The sequence below is a fragment of the Scophthalmus maximus genome, chromosome 6 (assembly GCF_022379125.1).
Source record: "Scophthalmus maximus strain ysfricsl-2021 chromosome 6, ASM2237912v1, whole genome shotgun sequence".
NCBI classification, from domain to species: Eukaryota; Metazoa; Chordata; class Actinopteri; order Pleuronectiformes; family Scophthalmidae; genus Scophthalmus; species Scophthalmus maximus.
Window position 1 is genome coordinate 10885221 of NC_061520.1, and position 26154 is coordinate 10911374.

General features: G+C 44.7%; 2 protein-coding genes across 8 annotated transcripts in view; both read left to right on the plus strand.

The window, feature by feature from the left end:
- Positions 1 to 672: 672 nt before the first annotated feature.
- Positions 673 to 15095, plus strand: prdm2b (PR domain containing 2, with ZNF domain b). Of its 5 annotated transcripts, XM_035631088.2 has the most exons (8): positions 673 to 802; positions 2035 to 2138; positions 2853 to 3005; positions 4802 to 4940; positions 6444 to 6473; positions 7788 to 7892; positions 7994 to 12543; positions 13401 to 15095. In XM_035631088.2, the coding sequence occupies exons 1-8, from the start codon at positions 688 to 690 to the stop codon at positions 13416 to 13418; spliced, it is 5214 nt and encodes a 1737-aa protein (XP_035486981.2). In that variant the 5' UTR covers positions 673 to 687; the 3' UTR covers positions 13419 to 15095. The 5 variants fall into 5 exon arrangements, with proteins under 5 accessions (XP_035486981.2, XP_035486982.2, XP_035486983.2 ...); XM_035631089.2 differs by lacking the exon at positions 6444 to 6473 and having other exon boundaries at positions 685 to 802; XM_035631090.2 differs by lacking the exons at positions 673 to 802; positions 2035 to 2138; positions 2853 to 3005 and having other exon boundaries at positions 4696 to 4940; positions 6444 to 6529.
- Positions 15096 to 18630: 3535 nt separating this feature from the next.
- Positions 18631 to 26154, plus strand: part of kaznb (kazrin, periplakin interacting protein b) — a 90708-nt gene continuing 83184 nt past the window's right edge. For 2 of the 3 annotated variants that reach the window (XM_035631243.2, XM_035631245.2), the window contains exons 1-2: positions 18631 to 19245; positions 19398 to 19493. In XM_035631243.2, the coding sequence (XP_035487136.2) occupies positions 18795 to 19245; positions 19398 to 19493 (547 nt within the window). In that variant the 5' untranslated portion in view covers positions 18631 to 18794. The remainder of the gene's footprint in view (positions 19246 to 19397; positions 19494 to 26154) is intronic. The other variant, XM_035631244.2, reaches the window with a different exon arrangement.

A 26154-nucleotide genomic window follows, 5' to 3' on the forward strand; every position in this document is an offset into this window, starting at 1 on the left:
ATCAACAGAGAACTAATTAGCAGCTACTCTCATGATCCATCTATTGTTTGGTCCGATCACTTAGCAGACATTCACGAGTTCAATCTTCTCAAACGTGAGGATTTACAGGGTTTTTTTTCCCCACTCTTTTATGTGATTTATAAATGGAGATGGAGGTTTTACAAGGTTACCAACAATCTGGGGTAGGCCTCACCTTTGGGCTCTGGAGAGTTTGTGATGAGCATGTTTCTTTTCGTTAGCAGTGGCCCCATAATGCTTGACACTTACTATTTAATTTTAAAAAGCAAAAGTTGTTTCTATCACAGGCTGACTATGGTTAAATTGTCACATTAGCACGGCACCATGTTACATCTGTGATCTTTCATGAACTGTGGCAGGCCCATGGCCACGATGGAGATATGTACGTCATAGTAGTAGTTTTTATCGAGTGCAGTTTCAGATATACGCAAAAACCAAAACCTCAATACTCCAAAAGAAACGTAGAAGGTTGGTGTGTAGTCTTTGTTCAGACGCACTTCCTCTCTTTGTGATGAATCAACCTTTTCCTTTTGTTAATCTACTGGAATCCTGCAAGTATTCTCGGCCTTGAAATTGATGATCAAAGGTTTTATTTTTTAAACATGCCTTGGATAATAATACTTTGCTTTGAGGCTTTTGAATGACAAATGAAGTCTGCCGTCGCAGGTCATGGCCATCAGCGGAGGGACGGTGGAAACTCTGGGTGAAGTTCCCGACCACGTGTGGAAGGGTTTGCCCGACGGCTTGAGTCTCGGACCTTCCGCGGTAAATCAGAGCCGCGTCGGTGAGTGAGGGACCGTGTCTGTGCTCTGTTTAGAGAACTGCAACTTAAACAACATTTTGTCAGCAACAGATAACGACATGCTGAACTCGTGGGATGTCGATGTCGGAACCTGAGTGTCTGCAGCCTGTGATGCTGCCGGACCACAGTGACAGCAAGCTGCACGGCAAATGACAAAAACTCTGGATTTTATGTTGTTGGTTGACGATGGATTTTGGTTTAATTTTTTAACAATCTTGAGGCTGAATATGGTCAACTGGAGCAAATCTGAATGCCAGTTAGGTTGTTATTTAATGACATTATGTTCAAAGTCACAGGTGGTGTTGCGTGGACTACTTTATATTGATTATTCACATTTATTCACACACTCATATTCACAGACCACCTCTACACAATCACTGGTGGTGTTTTGTCTAATGATGCTACGGTGTGGCAGAGGGGACAAGACTCCTGCCACAAAGCGTTCCCCGTTTCAAGGCCTAGGATCTGGATCTGTGGCCCGCTGGAGGCAGGGTGAAGAAGGGGTTAAAGGTGCAATGTTTCGTTCTCTGCGTACGATGGCCTCGCTTTTGAGGTCTGAGGGGTTGGGGGGTGGGGGAGAACACTCATTTTAGAGGGGCTTTGCGTGGGACGTGTATGAGTTTGTCCCTTTTGCAGCGAAGGAACGGGTGAAAATGGGATAACCACATAGTCAAAGTACACGTGCTCTGCATATGAGAGGAAACGAATCAAAAACAAAATCCGTCAGAGCTACAGTACGTCCTTGGGTTCGGGTTTCGCTTGGACAAAACCAAGTTTAGTTATGTGTCGTCCGATCATGTAAGACGGTAAAAGTTCTGAACAGCAACACGATTGTAAATATACGATGATAGTTTACTGTACGTACAGACGGTCTCTCCTGGAAGACGTTCGTAGTGTTCGAACACATGAAAAGTGACAGAAAGTTGTTCTGTCAGGAGTGAAACTGGAGCACGACTGGTTCACGCAGCTGCTCGTTTTTGCAGTTGTGAATTTTGGATCATCCGTCTTGGTGAAGTTACAACTAATGTTTTTTTTGGGGGGGTGGGGGGGGGGGGGTTCTGAAGCGTTCCAACGAGCACTTCTGGTGAAGCAGACTGGCAGGTCGAGAGGCTCCACTGGACCGACGCCTCCACGGTCGTATCAGAAATATGACGATTCACGTGAACTCATTTTGAATGATGACAATCTCACAAAGGTACGACTTTCATTTCCAGGTGTCTGGGCCACTCGGCTGATTCCTAAGGGCAAGAGGTTCGGTCCGTTTGTTGGAGAGAAGAAAAAAAGGTCCCAGGTGCCGAGTAATGTTTACATGTGGGAGGTATGTCACAGGCTGCCCCCCCCCCCCCCCCCCCCTTCCACCTTTTGTGGTACTGAACTGCATAGCTGAAACGAGCCCGCCTACATTCTCCATCAAGTAATTGAACCTGGATTTCCAGAGAGTTTATACTGTGGCTATGAAGTCGGCAGACGGCTCGAACAGTCACACAATAAATGAAAACGATCATCTGGATTTTTCAAGACACAAAAACATTTTTTTGGAAGAAAATGGAACGTTTCAGCTTTCACTTTGCAACATTTTACCTAATTCACTGCTCCTGTTCAAGTTTATTTAAATGGAAGAATAAATACATATAAATGTATGAGAGCCCGACCGATATATCGGTTGGCCGATAATATCTGCCGATATCAGCCTTTCACAGACCTATGGGCCGATGTGTTTAGGGCCCGGCCGATATTATTGCCCAACTGATATGAGCCTTTAAATATGCATTTATGTTGACATATCAAGTTCTTAAATGGTTGTATTTGTACTTTTTTAAATTTATAGTTATTTATGATAAAGTTTATGGTTAAACTAAAATATCAAACCTTAATTATATTTCTTTGTCATAAAGATTTACATACATACATATATATATAATGGCCAATGTATCAGTATCGCGGATCTTGTACTCCCTAATATCAATATTGGCATCGGCCCTCAAAAATCCATTTTGGTCAGGCTCTAAAATGTATATGTAATGTCCTGTAGGTTTATTTCCCAGCGCGCGGCTGGATGTGTGTTGACGCCACAGACCCCACGAAGGGGAACTGGCTGCGGTACGTGAACTGGGCGCGCTCCAGTGAGGAGCAGAATCTTTTCCCTCTGGAGATCAACAGAGCCATTTACTACAAAGTGTTAAGGGTGAGTTAAATACACATTCATAAAGTTTAATGAGGAAAAAATATTGATGTAATATATAACCCCCTATAAGTGGAAGAAAAAAATGAAAGGTTGGAATGTTATGATCTGGGAATCACAATTACTATAGATTATATATAAATATTTCTAGGCACTTTAATGTATTTTTAAGTTATAAAATATTAACTGTGTGTACCGCGACATTAAAACACTAATAACTGAGTGCATACATAGATTTATGACATCAATCTTAATCTAATGCTATATAATACAAGTTGACAAACTGTACTGGTATCAATTTTCTACGCATGTAAGTTTGTTAAGTGGCACTGAACCAAATTTCTATGGAAGAATACCAGGGCCAGAAACAAGAAAACAAATGTTGTTTTTTTTCTTTTGCATTTTGAGAATAAATTGGAAATATTGAAATGACTCATCTGGTCCATCAGATCCAGTTGGAGCAGCGACTGACAGCTGTGTGAGCTTTGGGAGGTTACTTCGTCTGAGCAGAACAGTTTTCTTCAAAATCTCTTCAAAGACTTAACGCTGATTCTGACACTGTCTGTGAGCTAAAAGAGAATTACCTCGTCACTTAAACTGATTCTGCAGAACAATTTTCACGAATTCATCTACTCAATTCATATTGTGGAGTCAGCCATATGCACTAACGTTAGTAGTTTAATATATTCCTCAATTAGAATCTTAATATTTCAAGTTTATTCTTGACATTTGGACTTAATTCTTGATATGTATTTTTCTTTTTAATTATCTGATTCAGTTTGACTTTATTCTCAACATTTCAGCTTTTAAACTCGACATTTCACATTAAGTTTCATCCACAATCTTTTATACAGGAATGAGGAATAAGGTGTAGAAGGAAAGTGACCTGAAATGACTTCTGCTTGGCATATTAAAATATATATACAAATTAATTTGACTTTTCAGGGGGGCTGGGGCTCCAGTTGGAGGAGCGGGGTACCCCCCCAATGCAATGGTAGGGGAATCCCCCCCCCCCCCCCCTTTGTGTTTTTAAAATGGCGCATCCCTCAACAGCGCACTAAACTACAACCTTAAATAAATGAATAAATAGATAACTGTGAAAATATGAACTTTGTACCAGGGATGCCCAAACTTTTGTGTACGACCGCAGCTGAACGCATTTTAACACAACAGTTCTAAATGACAAAGTCACTTTTTTCTTGTGTAAGTCCTACAGGATTTGTGTCGATGCTGAGAGAAATGTTATCCAAAGTTTACACTTCATTTAGGCCTCAGACAAAAGAAGCAATTTGAGGACACGGTGCCTTTTAGATACATACCAAGAAATCCATATTTTTTGACATTTGATATACCAAAGCAGTAATTGATTAACAATCATGCGACGAGATAAGATGAGAGGTCAGAAGCAGCAGAGACTTTGCCGGAGTGTTGTTGATGTTCATTCGTATGTCAACAAACATGCATGTAAACATGTTATTGAGGTCAGTGAAAAGTTATTGAGTTCATATTCATCTATCCTACGCTACGTCGATAACGTAATTATCGTGACAGGCCTATGTATCATGCGTGAATACTCTACATGCATTTTGAAAATTCCAGAGAAGAAGTGTAAGAAGTGGTAATATGCTGCAGTAGACTGTGATTTAAGGAAAAAGAGAAAAAACAGAAAAAAGGCACTGTCAAATTCCAGCCCCACCAGAGAGAGTAGATGCACAGTGGCCCAAATATTCCCATTCCCCCCTGCCTCCCAGCAAGCCGCGCTGTGATTGGCCACCCGACCCCCTCTCTCCCCGCTGCAGCCTATCGGGCCGGGCGACGAGCTTCTGGTGTGGTTCACCGTGGAAGACAACCCCGAGATAACAGCTGCACTGGAGGAAGAAAGAGCCAGCAGCAGCAGCAGCAGCCTGAGCAGGAACAACTCACCCGGGGCGAAGCGAGGTGAGGCCCGCACACTTTTTTTTCCCCTGAAAAACCCACGATGCCAGCTCGCGCGTCCTGAACCCACCGGGGCGCGTCCCGCGGCTCCTCGCAAGCGAGTCCGAGGGCTCTTTCTCCGCCGCGGCTTCACTTCGAAGTTGGGTCCTGGCGAACTAGCTAGCGAGCTAACTAGCACGGGCTAGCGGAGGCTAGCGGTTGGCTAGCGTTAACGGCTGCGATGCGTGTGCGCCGCTCCTCTCTCCACTTCCAACGCACCGAGCCCCCGCAACAACTAGCCGCTGCGAACGCATCCGAGCCCGCGCGCACAAGGTCCTGCGAGGCGACTCGTCGGGTCGCGATGAATCCCGTCGAGCGTCCGAGAAACTTTTTTTTTTTCTTCTTCTTCTTCTTCTCTTTTTTAAACTGCCCTTTTCTTCCTTCTCGAGGATGTGACCTTCCCTTGAGTTCCTACCGCACGAGAGCCATCAGTCGGTGAGCCCCCGTCCACCGCGGTGATGGCCTAGCGCTGGCGGCTCGGCAGCTGGCGGCCCCGGGCCCGGTTCGAGGGGCAGGTACCGGACGACGAAGCCGCAACGCGGACGTCATGTGGCGCGTGCAGAGAGAATAAGAAACGTCCAGCGTCGCCGCCGCGGAACAACCAGTTCCCCGAGTTGTCAGACTGGCTGTTGCACGTTAGCACGAGGCTACGCGGCTAGGAGCGAAGACACGGGACGCCTCGGTGTACAGGGACAGATGGCTGGCACAGTAGTATTACTATCATCGTCGTCGTCGTCGTCGTTGTTGTAATTATTATTATTATTATTATTATTATTTAGAATGACTGAGTCGCTATGGTGGAAACACAGACGCGGTGCAATGCGTTATAACGCGTCGCTCAGGTGTTATAGCCTGTTTGCGTAACGCGACGTGAGACAATAACGCCACACAAGACGTCATTTACTCAGATATTACCACAAAATCAGGTTAAAGAGACCGATTAGACCCTTGTGGGGCAGTGAACCGTCACCGGAGCTGCTGTGAAGTCACATTTACACTTGATTTCAGGGAGTTGGGACATGATGTTGACATAAAAGACAACATGATATGTCAACATGATATGTTTTAGAAGTCTGTCTACACATATATATATATATATATATTATTATGTTGTGGTCTGTTTCGACTCGAGTTCTGTCCCCGACTACTTGTTATAGTTTAATTTAATGTTTGTTAAATTCTAGACGCGGGGGGACAAGGGACATGGTAAAGAAATGTAGCGGACCTATCACAGCTCAATACCACCGTGGGTGGAATAACCCTGTGTAGTATGATGTGAAATCACGTGCTTACAGGTGTAATTACATTAACAAGTAAATACAGGCCACATGTAGCATGTGTCCATGTAACCCCCCCTGAGATGTGGTGAGACGAGGTGGACGAACCAAGTTTGAGAGGCTGTGAGTTGCAGGTGCTGAGGGGTTAATGTGCTTTGTTTTTATTTCTGTTTTCTTTGTAACCCTACAGACAAACCGCATCTAGGATGTCATCGCTCCCGTGCGTAGTCGCTCCTGGCAGGCGTGTGATTACTGCGCAGCAAAGTCAACCTCGACGTTAGCCTACCTGTCCTTGTTAGCTTCATTTTAATATAAAACATCCTGCATGTTGCCTACCCAAACGACCACAGAGTCGGTGAAGGTGTCGCCTCAGTGCGAGCTGTATCATACATTTAAAAGAAGTGGTGATGACAGAACAAGTTCGCACTGTTGGATTATAGATTATGAAAATGTATGGTAATGTGTAATGCCCATGATGCCATTGTGGTAAAGATGACCGACCTGCAGCGTGTGTTTCTCTGATATGGATTAGGCTTTGTGGGCCTGGTCAGGTGACCTTGTTGACACACTCCTATAATGAGGACACACCAAGGAAGCGTCTTTGAGTTTGACACGACTTAAAAATCAAAACAGTATCATGTTAGCCATCATCACCCAGTCTTATTTAAATTACAGATGCATGAAAGCCCATATACACACGTGCGGCTCCTGTGGGACAAGGTTAATCTATATGTTTCAATTTTAAAATGGCAACTTTGAAGTTGTGGCGAAGTGAACACAAGAGGTGAAAGTGTAAAACTGAGTTAAAGGTCTTATTGACGTAGGGTTTCATGGACCTGCAGAGACGTTGATCCTTTTGAACATTGCATAAAAGTAAAAACAAATTCTCTCCTAAATGTTTTCCAAGGAACTTGTGTGCCCTGTTACCTGAGTTTTTTTCTGTCTATTTAAATGACAGTGTTGTTTATGCCCTTCTTGTTTACCCACATGCTTGTTGATTAGTGAGTAGTTGTCATATGTTGAATGTTTGAATGTTTATTCCAATTTCTGATAAACGATAATTGAAATCTATTGCACAATCACTGTTGATGCAATGATCAAAGGATCAAAGACACATTCCTGTGATCATCGCATACAACTGGTAGTGAATCCTGTCAGATTCCTATCTCGAGACACTAAGTTATTTGACCGCGTTCGGAAATCCAAAACCAGACCGAGACCACCACCCGGAAAGACGAGCACAATTTCTTAGAAACCACATACAGACAGCTAAAGGAACTCTTCGTCACAACAAGGCCTGGTTATTGGAACCGTTCTCTGTAAAAGCAAACCCAGAGTTAAATCTGTCTTTGATGTCATAATTTTTTATTGGTGTTCTGTTGTGGAATTTTCAGCCAGCCATATTTGTGAGGGGGGAAAAATCCATCACTGACAAATTGATGTCATGACATACTAATAAGTTTTCTGTATTGATCTTTTGTTTTCATTAAGCCTGATACAAAGTCCTTGTATGTGTGTTTGTATGTGCTCACAGCAAGAAGGAAGCTCCTGGAGAGAGCCAGACAGGCTGGTTTGGGTGGATTCAAGAAAACAAGTAGAACCAAACCTACTGTCAAGGAGATGTGGGATGGGGAGGAAGGTAAGTTGACTCATCTCCATGGATAATTAATGTAAATTAATGTGTTTTTTAAGTGATTTTCAATTAAACAAAGAAGCATCATTTGTTATTGATGATTACAGATTTGAAGGAGGAGGATGAGAGGTCATCAGCCTTGGGGACCTTGCAGGAACTCCAGGAAACCCGTCCCATGGAAAGCACTGACTGCAATGATGTACAGGATATGTCAGCAGGATTGATGGACAGGGGAAATGGGGAGGAGGAGGAAGAGGACGAAGAAGAAGAGGAGGAGGAAGATGATGATTTGAATGATCCGATTGAAGTACAGCAGCAAACTGCTCAACATTCAACTAAAGCACATTTCATGCAAAATAAGCAGCCTGGCCTGTCGCTGACCTGTGGTGAAGGAGGCCGCAAGAATTTAGAGCTAAAGTTAGAGTCTTCCTCGCTCAGAGGGCAAGAACCAGAGGTCGATCCTGATCCTGATCTTGACCCTGACCCTGATGGTGACCTTGAAAGTAATCCACACGGAGAGTCTTTTCCATGTCAGCACTGTGAGCGTCACTTCTCCACCAGACAGGGCCTGGAGCGTCACATACACATTCACGCCATCACTAACCAGCAAACACAACTGTTTAAGTGCCGATACTGCAGCAAACCCTTTGGCTCACAGGTTGGCCGGCGCCGGCATGAGAGAAGGCATGAAAGCGGTTTCAAGAAAAGGCCTGGTTCTCTGGCCGGAACTGCCAGTTTTCTCGGTCCTGTGGTGAAGAACGACGGCTCAAGTCCCGACTGCACCAGCCCAACTAGTCAGTATATAGCCATAGGGTCCCAGTTTGCCAGAGGACCTCTACACAACTCTGAGTTACAGAGGAAGGAGTTTGGGCCCCATGGTGACCGTCCTTTTATATTAGATGATAATGGGGAGTCAAAGGAACTCCATCCTTGCAAGTATTGCAGTAAAGCATTCGGCACACACACCAACATGCGGCGACACCAGCGCAGAATACACGAACGACACTTGCTACCGAAGGGAGTTCGCAGGAAAGGAATGCTGCTGCAGGAGGCGTCGGTGCAGCAACAGCAGCCGCCTGGTGAGTCCCCCAGCACCAGCCCTCCGCCCGTCTACGTGCCCAGTGCGGACACAGAGGATGAGGTGGACAGGGATGATTACGCAGTTGACATATCCAAGAACATCTCAGAGAATTTGAGCTTCTACATTGACGGCAAGATTGTGTCCACCAGTTCAGTGAGCACCTGTGAGGTTATTGAGGTGGACTCCAGGTCGGCAGCTCTGTTCGGTCTGGACACGGTCATACTCAGTCCGAATCAGATCAACCAGGCGTTGAAGGCGGAGGGGAGAACAGGTGCTGCAAAGCAAGTCTCTAACATCGGCCAGCCAGCAGCAAAGAGGAGAACATCTACACCTCCATTTATTCCCAACCTTAAAGTGGAGACTGAGTCGGCACCTTACGCAGCCTCTTCTTCATCCTCATCATCTTCTACATCTTCCTCCTCTAACTTACTCGTGGGAGGACTGTTCCAACAAGCCACAGACTCATCAGCATTTCTAAGAGAGAAAACTGTTTATCTCTCACCTAAGCTCAAACAGCTACTTCAGACACAGGATATTAAGAAGTCAACCATTGCCCTGATAACAGAAAGCCATAGACTGGCCTCCCAGCTGTCAGTCACGCCACTGCCAGGGGCTTCAGGCAGGTTCAAAAGGAGAACAGCATCTCCCCCTTCGTCCCCACAGCTCAGCCCCGCTTGTAAAACGGAGAGCTGTAAAGCCGAGGTTGCAAGTTCATACGCCCTGAAGGTTCCAAAGCTTGAAAGCCACAGTGTGTCACTTCCTGGGAGCCTACTGGACAAAGATGATGGGGACACCCTGAGCCCCTCTGGAAACAACACGCACAGCCAAACCTCTCCTGGCAGCGGAGGGAATTCCTGTAACCAACAGCCCTTGGATCTGTCAAACTCTGTCAGTCGGAAAAGTGACAGCTTGAACAAGGTGCTTGGCGATTCAGCTCTTGATTTGAGCTTTACTCGCAAGAGCGGAGCCGAGTCTGAATTAAAGGGAAGTCCACAGCCACTAATAAAGAAGAGAAAGCCAAACACCAGCATGCTTGAAAAGGTGCTGATGAACGAATATGTAGGTCTGACTTTGCCAGGAGAGGAAGGCCCCTCGGCCTTGGCAAACCTAAGTTGTTTCCAATCTCGGTCTCCAAATGTTGCATCAGAGTCGGCCCACCCCTCTCCGCCCTCTTTGACTCCTGTCACCATGAACCCTTCTTCACCTGGCAACTCTAGCGTGACATCCTCGACACCGCCACCCCCTGTACTACCTACCATACCGTCTCCACCGGCAATGCCTTGCTCTCCTCTCTCTCAGCCTTCAAACTCCGCTGCGCTTAGACCTCTTCCTGTTCTTTCGCCAAAAATGTCTCCAAGATCAGTTGAACACAAGCCCCTGTCTGATTCAGAGAAGATTTTGTCAGCAGAGGAAAACGAATATGAGGACCAGACCTCTGAGCCATTGGACTCCCCGAGCACTCCAGTTAAAGATCCCCTCAATCATTCGACACCAAGCCCTCCAGAGCCTGCAGCAGTAGAGCTGAATGCTATGGAAGATGTTTCTGCGTCAACAACTTGCAACAGTCTGCTGAACGGCAGTTTGAATCAAGACCATGACTCGGTATCTGAGAAATCTTTGAAATCTGCTGCTGTCTCACCTCAACCAGATTCCTCATCTCCCTCGCAATCTCCTCCTCCTGCATCAAAGGATCGATCCCCATCGCCTGTTTCGCAGTCCCTCCTTCAGATTAAGATAAAAGAGGAGCCTCAGCACTGCATAGACGAGTTGTCTATTATGAATTACGCACCTCGAGATGGTGTCGACACTTCATCTCAGCCCGCTGCTCTCGATAAACCGTCTGATAAAACCTCTGTGACAGAGGAGCTCGACTCAACATACTGCAAAACCTTTGTGTGCAATGTCTGCAAGGAGCCGTTCAACTCCATCAAAGAGCTCAGTGGACATATCACGGCTCATGCTGCGGACTGGCCCTTCAAGTGTGAATTCTGTGTGCAGCTGTTTGGTGACACGCCCGCGCTGCTGGCTCACCGGACAGCGCTGCACGGGGTTGGCAGGATCTTTGTGTGCTCTGTTTGTTCCAAAGAGTTTGCCTTCCTCTGTAACCTGCAGCAGCACCAAAAGGACCTGCATCCAAATGAAACGTGTTCAAATACAACTGTGGAGACCGGCAAGCTCCGGCCACAGAACTACACCGATCCATCCAGAGCCAAAGAGGAAACCAGTCCCTCGCCACCAGCACCAGAGACGACTAGTGAACCTGCTCCACACAGTGACTCTGATTTAGCAAAAGAGGAACCTGATGTAAACGGTGATCATGCAGACGATGGAGCAGATGACCCCAACGAGGAGCTATACACTACAATAAAGATCATGGCTTCAGAAGGAGGGAAGCCCAAAGACCCGGACGTTCGCCTGGGCATTAATCAACACTACCCCAGTTACAAACCGCCTCCTTTCCCCTATCACAGCCGTTCCCATGCTGGCTCAGTGGCCTCGGCGACCAACTTCACCACCCACAACATACCACAAACTTTCAGCACTGCCATTCGCTGCACCAAGTGTGGCAACAGCTTCGACAACATGCCCGAGCTGCACAAGCACATATTGGCTTGTGCCAATGCGAGTGATAAGAAGCGTTACACTCCCAAGAAAAACCCCATCCCCCTCAAGCAAATAGTGAAGAGCCCGAACGGAGTCGTGTCACCCACAGCAGCCACTGCCAGCCAGAGTGCTTTCCGTAGAATGGGTCAGCCAAAGAGACTTAACTTTAATCAAGATACCGGTAAAACAAAAATGAGTGCCCTCAGCAAGAAGAAGAACCAGCTGGTACAAAAGGCGATTTCACAGAGAAATAAAACTGCCACTACTGCAAAGAAGGCTACCGTTAAAACTGAAGAGGAGCAGCCCTCGAATGTCTGCCCCCACTGCAGCCGGGAGTTTACTTATCCCGCAAGTCTAAGTAAACACATGGCGGTCAGCTGTCCCATGAAGCCCGTTGTGAAAAAGGGCAAAAAAGGTCTCACAGAGGTGAAAAAGGAGGCGGCATCTGTGGGAGATAAAAGCATGAGTCTTAGGAAGAAAGCTTCAGACTGTGAAATACAGCAGACAGAGCCACAGCCCAAACTTCTTGGGAAGACCAGAGCTCGTAGTTCTGGTGCAGCAAACCCCAAACCGTCCCAGGCAAGCAAAGGAAAAAACACTGCTGCTCTGGGCAGACTAAAGAGGCCCGCGTTATTCCCCACCCCTGTTCCTGCTGGCAAAAAAGCTAAAAAGGGCCAAGTTCAGTCTCTACCTCCGACCCTGTCGCCCCCGGACCCCCCCAGTGACACTGCTCAACAACGGCCGGCCATGAAAATGCAGCGCATGGGCAAGGAGGCGGCCCCCAAGAGAATAGCAGAGGCCAAATCTCTACCAGCGCTACAACAGCTGAAGAAAGAGGAGCGGTTCTCCCTGCGAAGCAGAGACAGAGTAGGTGGTCCGGTCACCAGGAGCTTACAGATGTCCAGTGCAGCTCCTCCTGCTGAGGTCAGAACTGATGAACCACCAGTGAACCAAGAACCTAAAGAGACTCAGGTGAGATGTGACCCTGTGGTTTTCTTTTTCTCTTCTTTATAGTCACTTTGTTTTGACCCATACACCATGCGCCTGTCAGTGCGTGGCATTGTTACAAAACAATAGTCTGATGTCATCGCTGACACGCACAATGAATCCTTTACCCTCATCACAACAATGCCACACACCGACGGGAAACAACTGTTACTACTGGTCACAAATGTAAAAAGCTAATTTTAGGAACCGTATGAATAATAAGGTCCAACTAATCTTTTAGATAAACTAATTATTTTATGACTTAATTTTAATTAAAACAATTAAACCTGTTGTTAAATCTGAAAAAACAGATACCTGTAAATGGGGCTGATCACGTGTTATTTGTTAGGCGTCTACTTTTTTGTGATATTATTTAGAGTTAATTCTCATTATATTTTTTCTGCTGATATTGACTTAATTAAAAATCACAATTGACCAAAGCCTTGAAATTACTTGTTTTGTCCAAGACTCAGAAATTCAGTTCACAATAATGTTAAAATTTGAGAAACCTGGTACCATATCAAATATGTGGAACTTTTGACTTACACAATTGAATATCAAAATAGTTTCCATTGTCTCTGTATTTATAAACATAATTTGTTTGTTGTCTTGTGTGTATGAAGTTCATATTTTCAAATTTTTTGTGGGGTTTTTTTGTATCGTGTGTTGTGTCTCTGGTGTAATTGTGTTTGCAACTTGGGCCATTTCTTCTCACATATTCTGTATGTGCTAATGACAGATAAACAATCCTAAAACTAAATTTTTTTTTCTCACCTAATGAGTTGATTGATCAACTATCATTTGACTTCCGTGTTGCTCATCTTTGTTGCAATGTGTTACAGGATGTGCCGACAAAGTGAGCCACGGTGGACGTTGTTGAGCTCGCCCTGGGATGATGGCGTTCACCTCTCAGGCAACGCTCGGGAAATTGCCGCGGCACTGACGGCGCTGAGGTCGACCTCTCGCGGTGGGCTTATTCACTCAAAACAAGTGAAGTGTGCTTGTCTCAACTGCCTTTGCTGGATTTAAGGAGGGGACCTCTCTTTATCTTCCATCTAATCAACTGAGCCTCGATTTTAGCCAGCCTTGCAAAAAAAGAAGAAACTGTACATGACAATGAGTTAATATATACAACACGTGTCATTACTTGACCCAAAACAGTAATGTTAGGGCTCCGTTATTTTGGAAAGCTGATATATTGCAAACGGCAATCACGTATCAGTTAGTTAGGGAAGGTTGTTTATTCTTTCGTTCCTTTTTCCCCCCCGTTCAGTTGTTTAGATTTTTGGATGTTCTCAGAGTCTCTTAATGCATGTGCTGAATAGAGTATAAACTAGATCAAGCCAATTTCCATGTCTCACAATGGGCACCTACTTCAGTTTATACATGATTTGCAAAGTATGTATGTTTGATTTAAATTCCTGTAGTCATTATATTGTAGAATATATCTTGTTGGTGTATTTTTGTTTGGGAAACAAAAATTGAAATGGTAGTTTACTGCAACAATTGGTCCTCAGGAACACTGTACATGTGTGTGGTAAGTATGTGAATGGTTCTGCTTGGATGTGTGGCCTCACAGCGATTCCTTCTGGTCTAAATCTCAAGTATGTCTTGTTTTTGTTTAATCCCCCCCCCCCCCCTCCCCGTTTTATCTGACATTAGCAGGTAATTCCACTTGTAAAATAATGGGGAATTATATGTAAAGTCCTTCAAATTATGTCCGTCTTGAAAATTATTTTGAATATGACTCACGCAGCCCAGTGTTCCTACAGCACTTTAAACCAAACTGCCAACATTTCTAGCTGGACAGATAAGAATTGGCTTTATTCATCGGTGAATAACAGAATGAACTCGGGTCTGTTGCACTTTGCAGACACTGGTCATTTACGCCAAATTGGTGCAATTCATTCATCTGCTCTCAAATATTACTTCTACTGCCTTCCTGTTGAATCTGTAATAAAATTTGTTTTCTCCGTTAAAGCAATTTAAGGAATGAAAATGACACATGGATCTACTTATCTGCTAAGATGCAAGGTATTAATAACAGATCCTAGAAGAAAAGTTGCATGCTGCAGTATTTCAGCAGGTTTTTCTCCCTTGTGATAAGTTGCTTCATGTGTCAATTTTCATACAAGAGCCATGTAACTGAATGATTTTTTTTGTTTTATTCTGAGGATAAAGTCATCTTTATTTCACTGACTTGTTAAATGTGGTAAGACTTTAAATGATGAAAATGTCCCCCGCCAATGAAAAGCTTCCGAATTTTAGTTTTTACTCTAGTACTCCCACTTGTTTCATGCTTGGCCACACTCATTGTACCATGGAGACGGACACACAGGCAGCGCTTGAGCGCTCGTAGCATGTTATGGCAAAGTAAATTGAACAATATGATTTGAAGCTAATTTATTTTTCCATGAGACATTTTCATGTTTTGCCTTTCAGCATAAACATGTATTTAAGGATGAACAAAGACTAAAATCCCAAATGACCTCAAGTAAGACATTGCTGTAATTGACATAATAAAAAAAGTTTTTCAATTTGTGTAAAGCTTTTATTGTTTTTGCTCCAGACTTTACCCAGTTCTACAGCGTGTGAGTTTGAACACAGGGTGGATGTTAAATGGTCCTTTAATATTGATCTATGTTAAGGATTTGAAGAACCGTTTTCACCCGCTAGATTTTCATCCTTTTATAGTTGAGGATATTTCATGTTTTAATGATTTAATGTGCCGTGCATTATAAAATTTTACTGTTAAACTCAAGAATTACTCGAAGCGAGAAAGAATGTGATTGACTGCACTCCTAAGTCGGTCTGACTCCATGCAGACCTTTTTAATTTTTAAATTTTTAAACAATGGATGTCCCAGCCTTTGCAATTGTCATAAAAGATTTCCAGATTACATTCGCCGATTGCCTTCTGTCCTCAACACCCCGTTGGGGACCTGGCAGACTATGAAAAGGAAATTTTAGTCATCATTTTTTTTTTTTGAGTTTGAAAAGGAATAGTACTCGACATAAATCAAGTGATAAGTAATAAGTTGATGCTTTTACTCCGCAGGTTACCGAGCTGCTGCTGGGCAGCCACGGCCATCGTCGAGAGATCTGTGTCTATTTTGGGAGCAGTGCACTTGACAGGGAGGTTGATTTGTGAGTCATACAGCACCTTAAACTCTTAACTCTGCTATGCAGCGCTGCACTTTGTGCAGCTCGACACAAGAAGGGAACAAGTAAATCATGAGGAATTTTGAGCTTTGTGTAAATCTAGTCATATGAGGCTGGCTTTCTTCCGTTTTTAATTTTATAGGATTTATTTACAGCGAATGTCGTTTTTTTTTTAAATTTACGTCGCTACATTTTTGTTACTCTTTATGGCAGTAGCATATATGAAAGAGGCAACAGCAAAAATAAATTAAAAAACAATCCAGAAATCGGCACAATCACTCAAAACCAGACAAAAAGCTAATGTTTATCAAAAAGTTCATACTTGAAGAAATGACAAAAACAAAACTAAATCGTAATCCTCATTTCCATATCAGTTGCATAGAGAATTTTTTAATAATTCATTTCTCACTTTCTTCCAACTCTGATGCAGTTAACTTCCCTCTTCCGAGATGTTTTTTAAAAATATATTTTTGTTTGCAGCATTTGTAGACCAAATAGAATAACATTTGAGAGATTCATAAATATTCAAAGAATCAACCCCAGCAGTTTTTAAAAATAAACCTGCATCGCTGCCAGAAACAATACAATTAATTATATAACTGTTTGTTTCTGGAACGTCAGAGAAAAAAAGGGGGTTATCAACCTGAACAGAAAAAAAAGCAAAGCATCTCCATACATCTCTGATAGTCGTGTGTCGCTATGAATAACTCATCTGGCCCGTGTGCATTTGCAAGGAATATAGATATAGATACATATATATATATATAGATAGATATATATATATATCTCCAGACTTTATCCATCACATGTTCGCACCTTTAATCAGCGATCGACCCCAACGGACTAAGGTTGTGAATCGTGCTTCAAGCATTAGAAACAAACTCGGATGACTGAGGTCTCATGGACTGGCTCCTCACATGACGCGCGTGGTTATCATGTTGATGGATGGGCTTATGAATGTAATACAATCTGTGTTTTGGATTTTCTTTATACAGTGGGGATGGGGGAGGTGTGTTTATTTGCCCCAGTGCCATGATGGTACAGTTTATGGCTGCATGTATTTTATAGGTCGCTCAGCTCTGTGTGGGTGTGGGTGTGTGGGTGTGGGTGTGGGTGGAGGGGTGGGCACTTAGACGAGTGCTGCACTAAACTCGTGCCGTCAGGGTGAAATATCGCTGCACTCTCTCTTGATTGCTGTGTACGCTGCTTCTGCCCTATTCATAAAAATGCAATTCCATGCAGCTCTGTGCCCCGGCCTTCCAAAACAAACTGCCTTAAGATGTGACAGAGCACCAAGGCTACATCAGGCGATGTATATACGCTCAATAGCCACATGCACAAGGTTCAATCCAATTATCCATTTGTGAAAAATACTCGGAAACTTTGGGCTGCCATGCGCTAAACAGAAAACACGCATCACAAAATATTTCACTGGATTCGGTATATAGGAAATGCAACTTATTGATAAATCAACATAATCGTTATGTCCGGTGTATAAACAGGATGGTTCTAGCTTTAAATTGTGAGTGAGTTTTTAAAAACAAAAGGTAATGCGTAAATAAAATATCTGCTTAAAAAACGAGGAATCTGGATCAGATTATTTGCTGGTGTTTAGCTAAACAGTTATTCGCCTTCCAGAGAAATATGGACAGGAGACGCAGTGGGGGGGAGGGGGGGTTGACAGCTGCTCATACATGACAATATGCAGGCTCCTGAAAAAGCCCTCTCTGCCCCTGCTTCCTGTTCAAAGAGAATGGCATTAAAGTCGATGAAGACGGGGCGGAGATTTATCCTGCCAGGCATTAGTCTGTCAGACTTGAAAGTGAAGTGGCTTCTTCGAGTCTTTTCATTGTTTCAGAAATTCCAGTGTTCAGTCCGACCGTAGGATATTTCAGATTTCTTAAGATTGTTCTTGGATGTAGCCACATGCTGTTAGTTGTAGCTGCTGCTGCTGCCGATTCTGTCTGTGAGTTTGTGAACGTGCGCTTGTAAACAAACAAGTTATTTACTTTCTTGCTGGTTTTCGTGTCTTGCCATTATATATTAACCTGTTCAACCACCTGCCTACAGTAAGTCCCGGCTCTGGCCGCGCCTTCCGTGCCGGCTCCCACCGTTGCCCACAGAGCATCCTGCTGCTTCCTTTCAAAACAGGAGGATGTGATGCGAGGATGTGAGCGCCGCGGTCACGTCTCTGGTGGGCTCGCCCTGTGGAGCAGCGGTGTGAGGGATGGCTCCTTGACAATGGGCTTCCTGGCAAAGTTCCTTTTTTATTTTTCCTTTTTTTGCTTTGGAGGAAATTGGCTGTTTAAACCCAGGTTTTGGTTAGTGTAGTTAGTGCAGGGGGTGGCCTGAGAGTGATGATATGTTGGAGTTTTTTATGTGGTGGAGGTCTCCATGCCAACTGCTGCACAATGAATGCTCAGAGGCACAGTTATAGTCCAAAATCCCGTAACATAATTTCATCTAACGCTTCTGTTAATTTTTTAACATTTTTTGCTGCAGTGTGACGACGGTGTGAATACAATTTTTCACCGCGCACCTCTTCATAAAAGCTACGACACTACACAGAGGAGGCAGAGGCAGAAGAAGTTATACGAGTTATTATTTCAATGGAGCTAATTTTAATTTTATACTCAGTGCTTTTCTTCGGTTCCTTTTCAACCCGATGCCTCTGGAAACCAGCAGTCGTACCAGCCCTACTTTTCTACACAACCCCCTGCACTTTCGCGCTGGGGGAAGATGAAGCACTTGAGTTTGCCAGAGAATCTGTTTCCCAGCAGTGGCCTGAGCTTTAAGATGGATCGAGGGGGATTTGCATGGGGTGGGGTGAGAGTAAGAGATGTGAGGGGGGAACAGGAGAGCGAGAGAGAGAGAGAGAGGGAGGGAAACAGAGATGTCACTGCTAAGGCCCAGCAAATGAGGGTTGTGGAGAGGGGAGGAGGGAGAGGGAGCAGAGAAAAAGGGGGCATATTCACACAGACCAGAAAAACAACAGTCCTGCTCTGTGCCCACAGGACAGACGCTGCTGTCTACTCGCACTGAGGATTGACTTTTACCTCCCATATATATATATATATGCCGCACTCCCCATTCTTTGCTCTCCCGTTCAACCCAGCCCGTCGGGAGCCGCGTGAGGATTGTCAGCCAGTACAGACGAAGCACACGATCAGAAAGCTGGCACAGCAACTGTGCCTCCAGCTCGGCAACTTGCTTTACCAGCCCTCTGTTACTCTCCCTCACACTGGCACGCTAAAATGCTCTCGCAGGCACACACTGAGAGAACTTTCTCTCACGCTCACACACTTACATGCTGTTAAGCAGGCAGGAAGGCAGGCAGGCACACCCCCCTCCCATTATCTGTGCGGCGAGCAGTTCTGCTCGTATCGGTGCGAGCAGCACGGGGCTGTGTTTTGCTCCTCAGCAGCAGCAGCAGCAGCAGCAGCAGCAGCAGCAGCAGCAGCAGGAGGACGAGTCCAGAGGAGAACAGCCATCACCAGAGATCACACACCAGCTTCCACAGCTGAAGGTAAGCCTCCCTCTTCCCTTCTCCTCTCTTTTCATTTTCCCCCCTTTTTCCTCTCTCATGTTTTTCCCCCATCTCGATGTGACGCAGTGTTGTGATGCTGACCTTCCATCGCCACCGCCTTCCCTCCCTTCCTCCTCTCTTTCCCTCCTCAGCGGGGGCCAGTGGGACAGCCATGGAGGACACCATCACCTGCAGCCACGCCACCTTCTCCCAGGTGTTTGGACGCCAGGGACAGCTCATGCAAGCCAGTGAGTGGCCCACAATTACACCCCTTCCTGCTCGCTGACAAATCATTAGCCGGCTGCGTGTCCCACCACATGTCAGCGTAACTGATCTCCACCCTCAGCGTTTCTCTTCAATCTTGTTGCCATTTTAATTTAGCTGACGCTGAGCGAGACAACAAACCTCTTCGTAAGGTACAACAAGGTCACAGTGTCAGAATCGTGGGGCTGTCATTTTTCTTCAGTAAGTGAAGGATCTCTGTGATGTGCAAGACCATTGCATGTTTGTTTTTTTTCATCCTTCATAGATTTTGTGATTGTGATTGCAGTTGATATCTCTGTCACTGCAGTAAGTTTCAGGGGAGGAGGTTGGACGCATTAACGTGTAGTATATTGTATTTTAAGCACAGAATGAGGGACAAGCTCTGCGGTGGTGGTGGTCGCGTTTTGATCTTAATTACACAGTGTTAATAACAAGTTTTTAGCCATTTGATGAATTTCTAAAGTCTACAGTACATCTAGATATAATTCATCCTAAGATCGCGCCAATAATGATCTGAGATTTATTTGTAATGCAGGTGCTCGGTATCACTGAGTTCGAGTCTAACAGGGTGAGACACGGTCAGAGACGCTCTCAGAGCTCTGGCTGATTGCTAAATTATTGAAAATTGAATTTATCAAGATTTTTTAAGGGGCTCAGAAACATTGAACACCGCCGCGGAATGCTGCGTACTCCACAGCGATGTCTTCATGTGTAATGCACAGGGTCAGAAAACACACTTCTCCCAGGAATAAAGACCGGGGGAGATTGACTCGCCTGCAGAACGACGGTGTCAGCTGCATCCTCCCTCATCCAGCCTGGTTGGTGTCTCCGCTCATGGAGTCGTGCGGCGAGAACTTAGTCAATGCCTTTGATCCCTCCACTCGACCATAAATGCAAAGCGATCCTTCATAACAGCGTTACGATGAATAATGAGGAGGGTCCGGGGGCAGATAAATTAAATATCTTTTTGCATCTTGTAATTTGACAGCTTTTCGCCTCATTACCACCTGGAGAGAGAAGCGTCTGAACGGGGTTTCAACACATGCGTCATTAGCAACAAACGCAGCCTAGACGGCACTTTTTGTAGCCAGCAATGCAAACACACCAGTTATTCTCTTCCGTGTTCCTCGACACTCTTCTTCACAATGTGTGATGCAGGATTTCATCCGGTCGGATTCGTTTTTCGCCCGTTTGATTCAAATCTGGCGCAGTGGAATCGTTGTCGTCTCTGCTGAGCTTTTTCACCAGCGGTGGCCGACTTGGGCAAACTTGTGACAACAGAAGTTCCCCAAGCCTCTAAAGGGAGCTGAGGTTGTCTTTTTTAGGGTTTTGTATTTGGGGCGTGTTGCTGTTTGTTGACGCATTCGAGTTTTGGCTTCCTGCGACACGTAAAAACAACAAATTGCTTTGTTGTTGTATGTGTTTTGCCTTCTAAAAGTGTTTTTTGAGTTGGTATCATTTCTCAATTTGCAGCTCGTGTCTCCTAATGGAAATGTTTTGGGCCATTGCGGCGTGTTTCCACTTGTCCTACCAGTATTCTCTCCCTCTTTGCATAAGAGCACCCTTTTATAAATAATGCGCTTTGTGTGAATATATCCGTGGGCTAAATACTCTGATGATGAGAGCATGTTATGTTACTGCTGAAAAGTTGCAGGGCCCTGATTTATATTCTGTTCCAAACGGGCAGAACGCTCTATGCGTCTTTACTAAATGAGAGTTTTTGGAGTTTTGCTGATCTGCTGCTGACGGATGCTTCACAGTACTGTATTTGTGACTGGGTCAGTTTATCTGGGGGGTATCACACACAGCATAAAGGAAAGGTAAAACGAGAAGAGGGTGTGGCAGTGTTGAAGAGTCGTATCACCTTGCATCATGGATGACAGCTGACCCAGGCCAGAATAAAAGCATGGCAGTCTTTAGGACTCTGAAAATGTATCATATATGTATAGTGGAATAGTAAGATTTGAGTTTAATGAGGAACAAGCTATTTAAATCATGAAGATATGTAAAATGAATTGTCTTCTTCATTGATGGTTTTAAACCAATTTTGGCTCATGACCCTTTAAAGTGACACATAATCTGTTTTCAGATATGATGTCCGGAAAAATTGGGTCCCGAGTTTGCTGTTCACAAATCAAGAACGGATCAGGGGATTGTTCGGGTCAAACATGTTCACAACAGTAGGCAATTACCAGGACTTTTTCTGGAACTACCTAGGTGTCGCTTGGTAGAGCGCCCACTCGCTGTGAATCTTCCAGAGATTACCCTGCTCACATGGGCTCACTTGGTCCCAAAAATATGTCTTGTGAAACGTGTGGACATTTGCGTTCTCACAGCGAGCGCGTGGGCGCTGCAGGTGCCAACCCTTGCCTGAGTGTTCTGGAAATGTCCCTGCTTTCTGTGACCGCGTCTGACTCAGACAGTCTCCTGCTGCGTTCTTCAAATATGAAATATGAATGTCCGGACCCATTTTTCCGGATAATTTCCCAACACGTTCATGTCTAAAAACAGCTTTACAATTAGACCCTGAGCTGAGAGCAGGACGAGCCCTCTCATGTTCCCTTCCCAGGCGGTTTTCAAGAGGAAAACTTCCCAGATTTTCGCAATGGAAAAAAATAAGCATTAGAGAAAAGGAAAAAAAAACCCCACAGTTTGTTTCACTTAAATATATTTTAATCTTCTTAATCATCTCAGGATCTCTTCAGATTTGTCTTGCGACCTCCGGCGTTGGTACCACTGCCGTACAGTATTTACTAATGTTAGAGGGACATTTCAAACGTCTATATTTAATGAAAATAGATAAATAAATGATGCCGTATCTGTTTTAACAGAAAGTCTTTGTGGGCAGCGTGCATACTCGCTCTCTCATGCAAATTCTGTTTGATGAACAGTTTAGTTGTCAGAGTGTTTGCACAAGCAAAAGATGCAAAACACAGATATGCTAATCACAGTTCCAGCTCGGCTGCTGCTGCTGTGTTTTGATGTATTGTGCTGATATTGTTTTTTTGTTTTTTTTATGCGGAGTTACTATGAAAAGAGGAAAAGGCTTTGTTTTGGAGAAGATGAAGTTACGAAGTGAAGAGCGAAGGCTGTTAGTATAATTATAGATCTGTATGTGGAGATGAAACCTCCTCCTACCTCAGAGAGCGAGAGAATATGTACTAAGCAAAACGGTAACAAGACCGTCCTCTTGTCCTAACAGCAGTTTTTCATCTGTGCAGTTTAGCTACGACAGAATTCTGCCCCAAGCAAATGACAAGTGAACCCGCTGTTGCTGAGAATTCCATGCATTATTCACTTCATCTTGACTTTCTTTGTTTAGCCTCCTCGTTCGTTGCTGGTGGAATTCAATCCTTTATCTTTCCTTTAATTCTTACCAACAATTTGTCCTACTTCTCCACCTCAAAGTGCTTGTGGGCGGCACTGGAAGAAATCATTAGGGTTCATTAGAGCTTGTGTTCACCCGCTACTGCATTTTCACGAATCCCTGCAAACTCGGGCTCCGCTCCTTATTCTCCTCAAACGGCTGTGCCCCGACACCGCAGCCTCTTTCTGTCACCTTTCTGCCCCAGTTGACCTCAGTGATGTGAGGACGGTCACATTGGAAGGTTGTCCCGCGGTGTGGCCCCACAGGGGCCTACATGTCTGAACATCGTCATTGTCCCCCCGTGTGTAGTGTCACTCCCTTGTCTCCGCTCAGGGAGGTCAAGGTTCTGGCTCATCGCCAGTGTTCTCATCCCTATTAGCCTCCCCGGCTGCCGGCCATCGAACCTAATAGTAACATAATTCACAGTGAGAGAGACTCTTCTAAGTGCTTCTTTAATTGAGTCATTTTCAGTGCAGGTGTGTGTGGAAGCTAATCTCATGAGAGCAAACAGAGATTTTTTTTCCCCATCACTTGGCGAAAGTCCAATCAGATACATTAAATATGTAATAATATCTATGGCCGCTGCTGAATTGGCCTAATACATCCCTCACACTGGTTTACAGTGTATGATCTTACAGTATTGATCCCGGTCCCTGGGTATCTCCAGCAGCACTGAAAAATCACTCGGTCAGAGTCGATACAGGCCTAATTTAGATTGTCCTCCCTTTCTAATCCCTATATCGGATTTGAGAACCCCCGGTGGAGCTGCGAGCGGTGGACCTCGCACGTCTGTCAGTCACTTCCCCCCAACTCACAGCGACAGCTCCGGGCCGGTCTGAGCGGTCTGATGCTCTATGAGCTGCTGTAAATATTTGGTTCCAATTTAAGGTAACATTTTGTTGCGACATATCTATGTTAAATGTAGTGCATTGCTGTGTGTAATTTCTTTTTGATTTCCGTTGCATATGCTCCTTAGGTCTTCATGGCACAGGGATCACATGTATCCTCATTAGCACAGTTTCCCTCAGGACGATCAATAAACCAATGGGAGATCACCGACTGTGTTAGTTCAGCGTTTGCTCTCAGCATCGACGCGTCTGCACTTAGACACAAGATCAACTTGTTCTCGCTGACTGACAGGAGGAGTGTCCTGGCTGGACTGGAGATGTTGTATTTAGAGGATGATGAGCTTCGCGGCTGGTCGGTCACGATGAAGCTCCTCACACACTGTAACTGGGAGTTTTATAGTGTGAAAAAGTGAGATAGGTGATAACACGTCAAGACTGGACTGCTATAATCAGATTTGACATATTATTTTCCATTATGCGTTTGGCGTCTGCCATGTGAAAGTTGACATGTCCGGACCCAACTTTTTCCAGAGTTCATGTCTGAAAACAGCTATTGATGACTCATCCTTAGAGTGACGCAAATGTGTTTACCAAATTCAATCCATCTAAAAGTCCTAGATCTTCAATCAGTAGGATCACCCATTGGGAACCATGAATGTCTGTACCAAATTTCATGGCATCTTATATAGATTTGAGTAATTTCAGTCTAGACACAAGTGATAATGACACTGCCATCTGATTAAGATTCATTAAACATTCATAAGCTAAATGTCAGACTTTTTTCAAAACTTTGCAAGTATATGGTAAGCTCTTTATAACACAAGTTTATTTTTGTATCTCGGTATTTGTGTTTCTCTGATCACAATGCACAACATAATGCTTCACTTTTCAACACTAATTCCAACTTGACTTGCTGCATCCTCCCCCGTCCCACGAAAATGTCCTCTGTAGCTTGAGAGCACATCACCAAACTCAGTGTGTTTTATTGTATCTCCTGGATTCATTATAGATGAAGTGCTTTGCTGTTTCTAGGACATTTCATACACTGCTGCATTGTTTCAAAGGATCGTAGGAATATCTCGCACTTTCAACTTCTTCTGCCTCCTCTCACTCTCTTTCTCTTAATCTCCTTCTCTCTTTGTCTCTCTCCCTCACACACACACACACACACACACACACAGAGAAAAGTGAGGTTATTGCAAAATATACAAAATAAAGTAGTGGATGCACATAAGCTGAATACATTGCGCTCAACGGACACATCTCCCGGATTTAATAGTGACTCATCTCCACCACTTTAAAAGCAGCTAAATTTGTCACTGCACGATCGTCTGTGCACACACAGAGCCGACGGGAGAGTGTGTATGAACAACAGCGGGATTTACAGGAGGACTAAATTCGAGTTCCTTGCAGGTTAACAAACACAGGTATGAACCAGTAGCTGGACAGAAAAACGAAATCACGCTCGACGCTGCTGCGATGAAAAATGTTATTAATAAACCGATGCACCTTGAGAGCAGCTTCCAGCTTCAAGTCCACGTTGTCTTTTCTGCAACATTAAACCCTGACTGTCTGCTGACTCGGCATATCTGCCGTACCCTGCCCAGCACTGCTGGCCTCTTTTTCACTGTGTGCCAGCCATAAACCCACTGAGTTACACTGTTCAGCTGCTCTCTGCAGACGCATGTCGAGCTGCTTCCCCAAATGCTCACGATACACCACAGGGCAGAAGCGGGAACGGAGAGAGGATGAGAGGGAGGCCGGGACGAGATAGCAGCCTACGCCCACAGCACTACGCACAAATTGAAAACTTAGAGTGAACTCACAATCGTATAGCAAATAAAATTTCACAGTCTAATCTGCACAAAACTGTCACCTCGCTGCAACTTAAAGTACCTGAGCTGACAAATGTTTAAGCCTTGTTATACAGCTCAGTGTGACTGTAAATATTATCCTGTTCCATCTCCAAATCCCGCTCCTTATCACTCACTGCACGGCAGCACTGTGATGCAGTGAGAGCAATCCTGAGTAGAATCTGGCACGCTCCGAGTCCGTATAAATTTGCATCACTAGTTATTGCAGGCGCTCCCGTGGTGATGAAAAATAACCTTTTCTCCGGGGTGCTTCTCTTTAACATGCAGGGCATGCCGTGCTCTGATGGGACTGACGGTTTTCAGTGTTGCGATGAGAAAACGAGAGTTCACGTTGGTTCGACGCGCTGCGTATGACCACAATATGTTAACAACTGTGGGAGGATTTTGTTTTGCTTGTTTCAATGGATCCAGTTTTACCCCACCAACACGACGCTACGTATTTGTGGTTCTTAGAGGTTATTCCTATAACTTATTGCGGCACACTTTGGCTAAAGTACACGGAGGTCAGGGATGTTTTGACGGTGTAAAAGCTAATGAGCAGAGCAACGTTTGAACC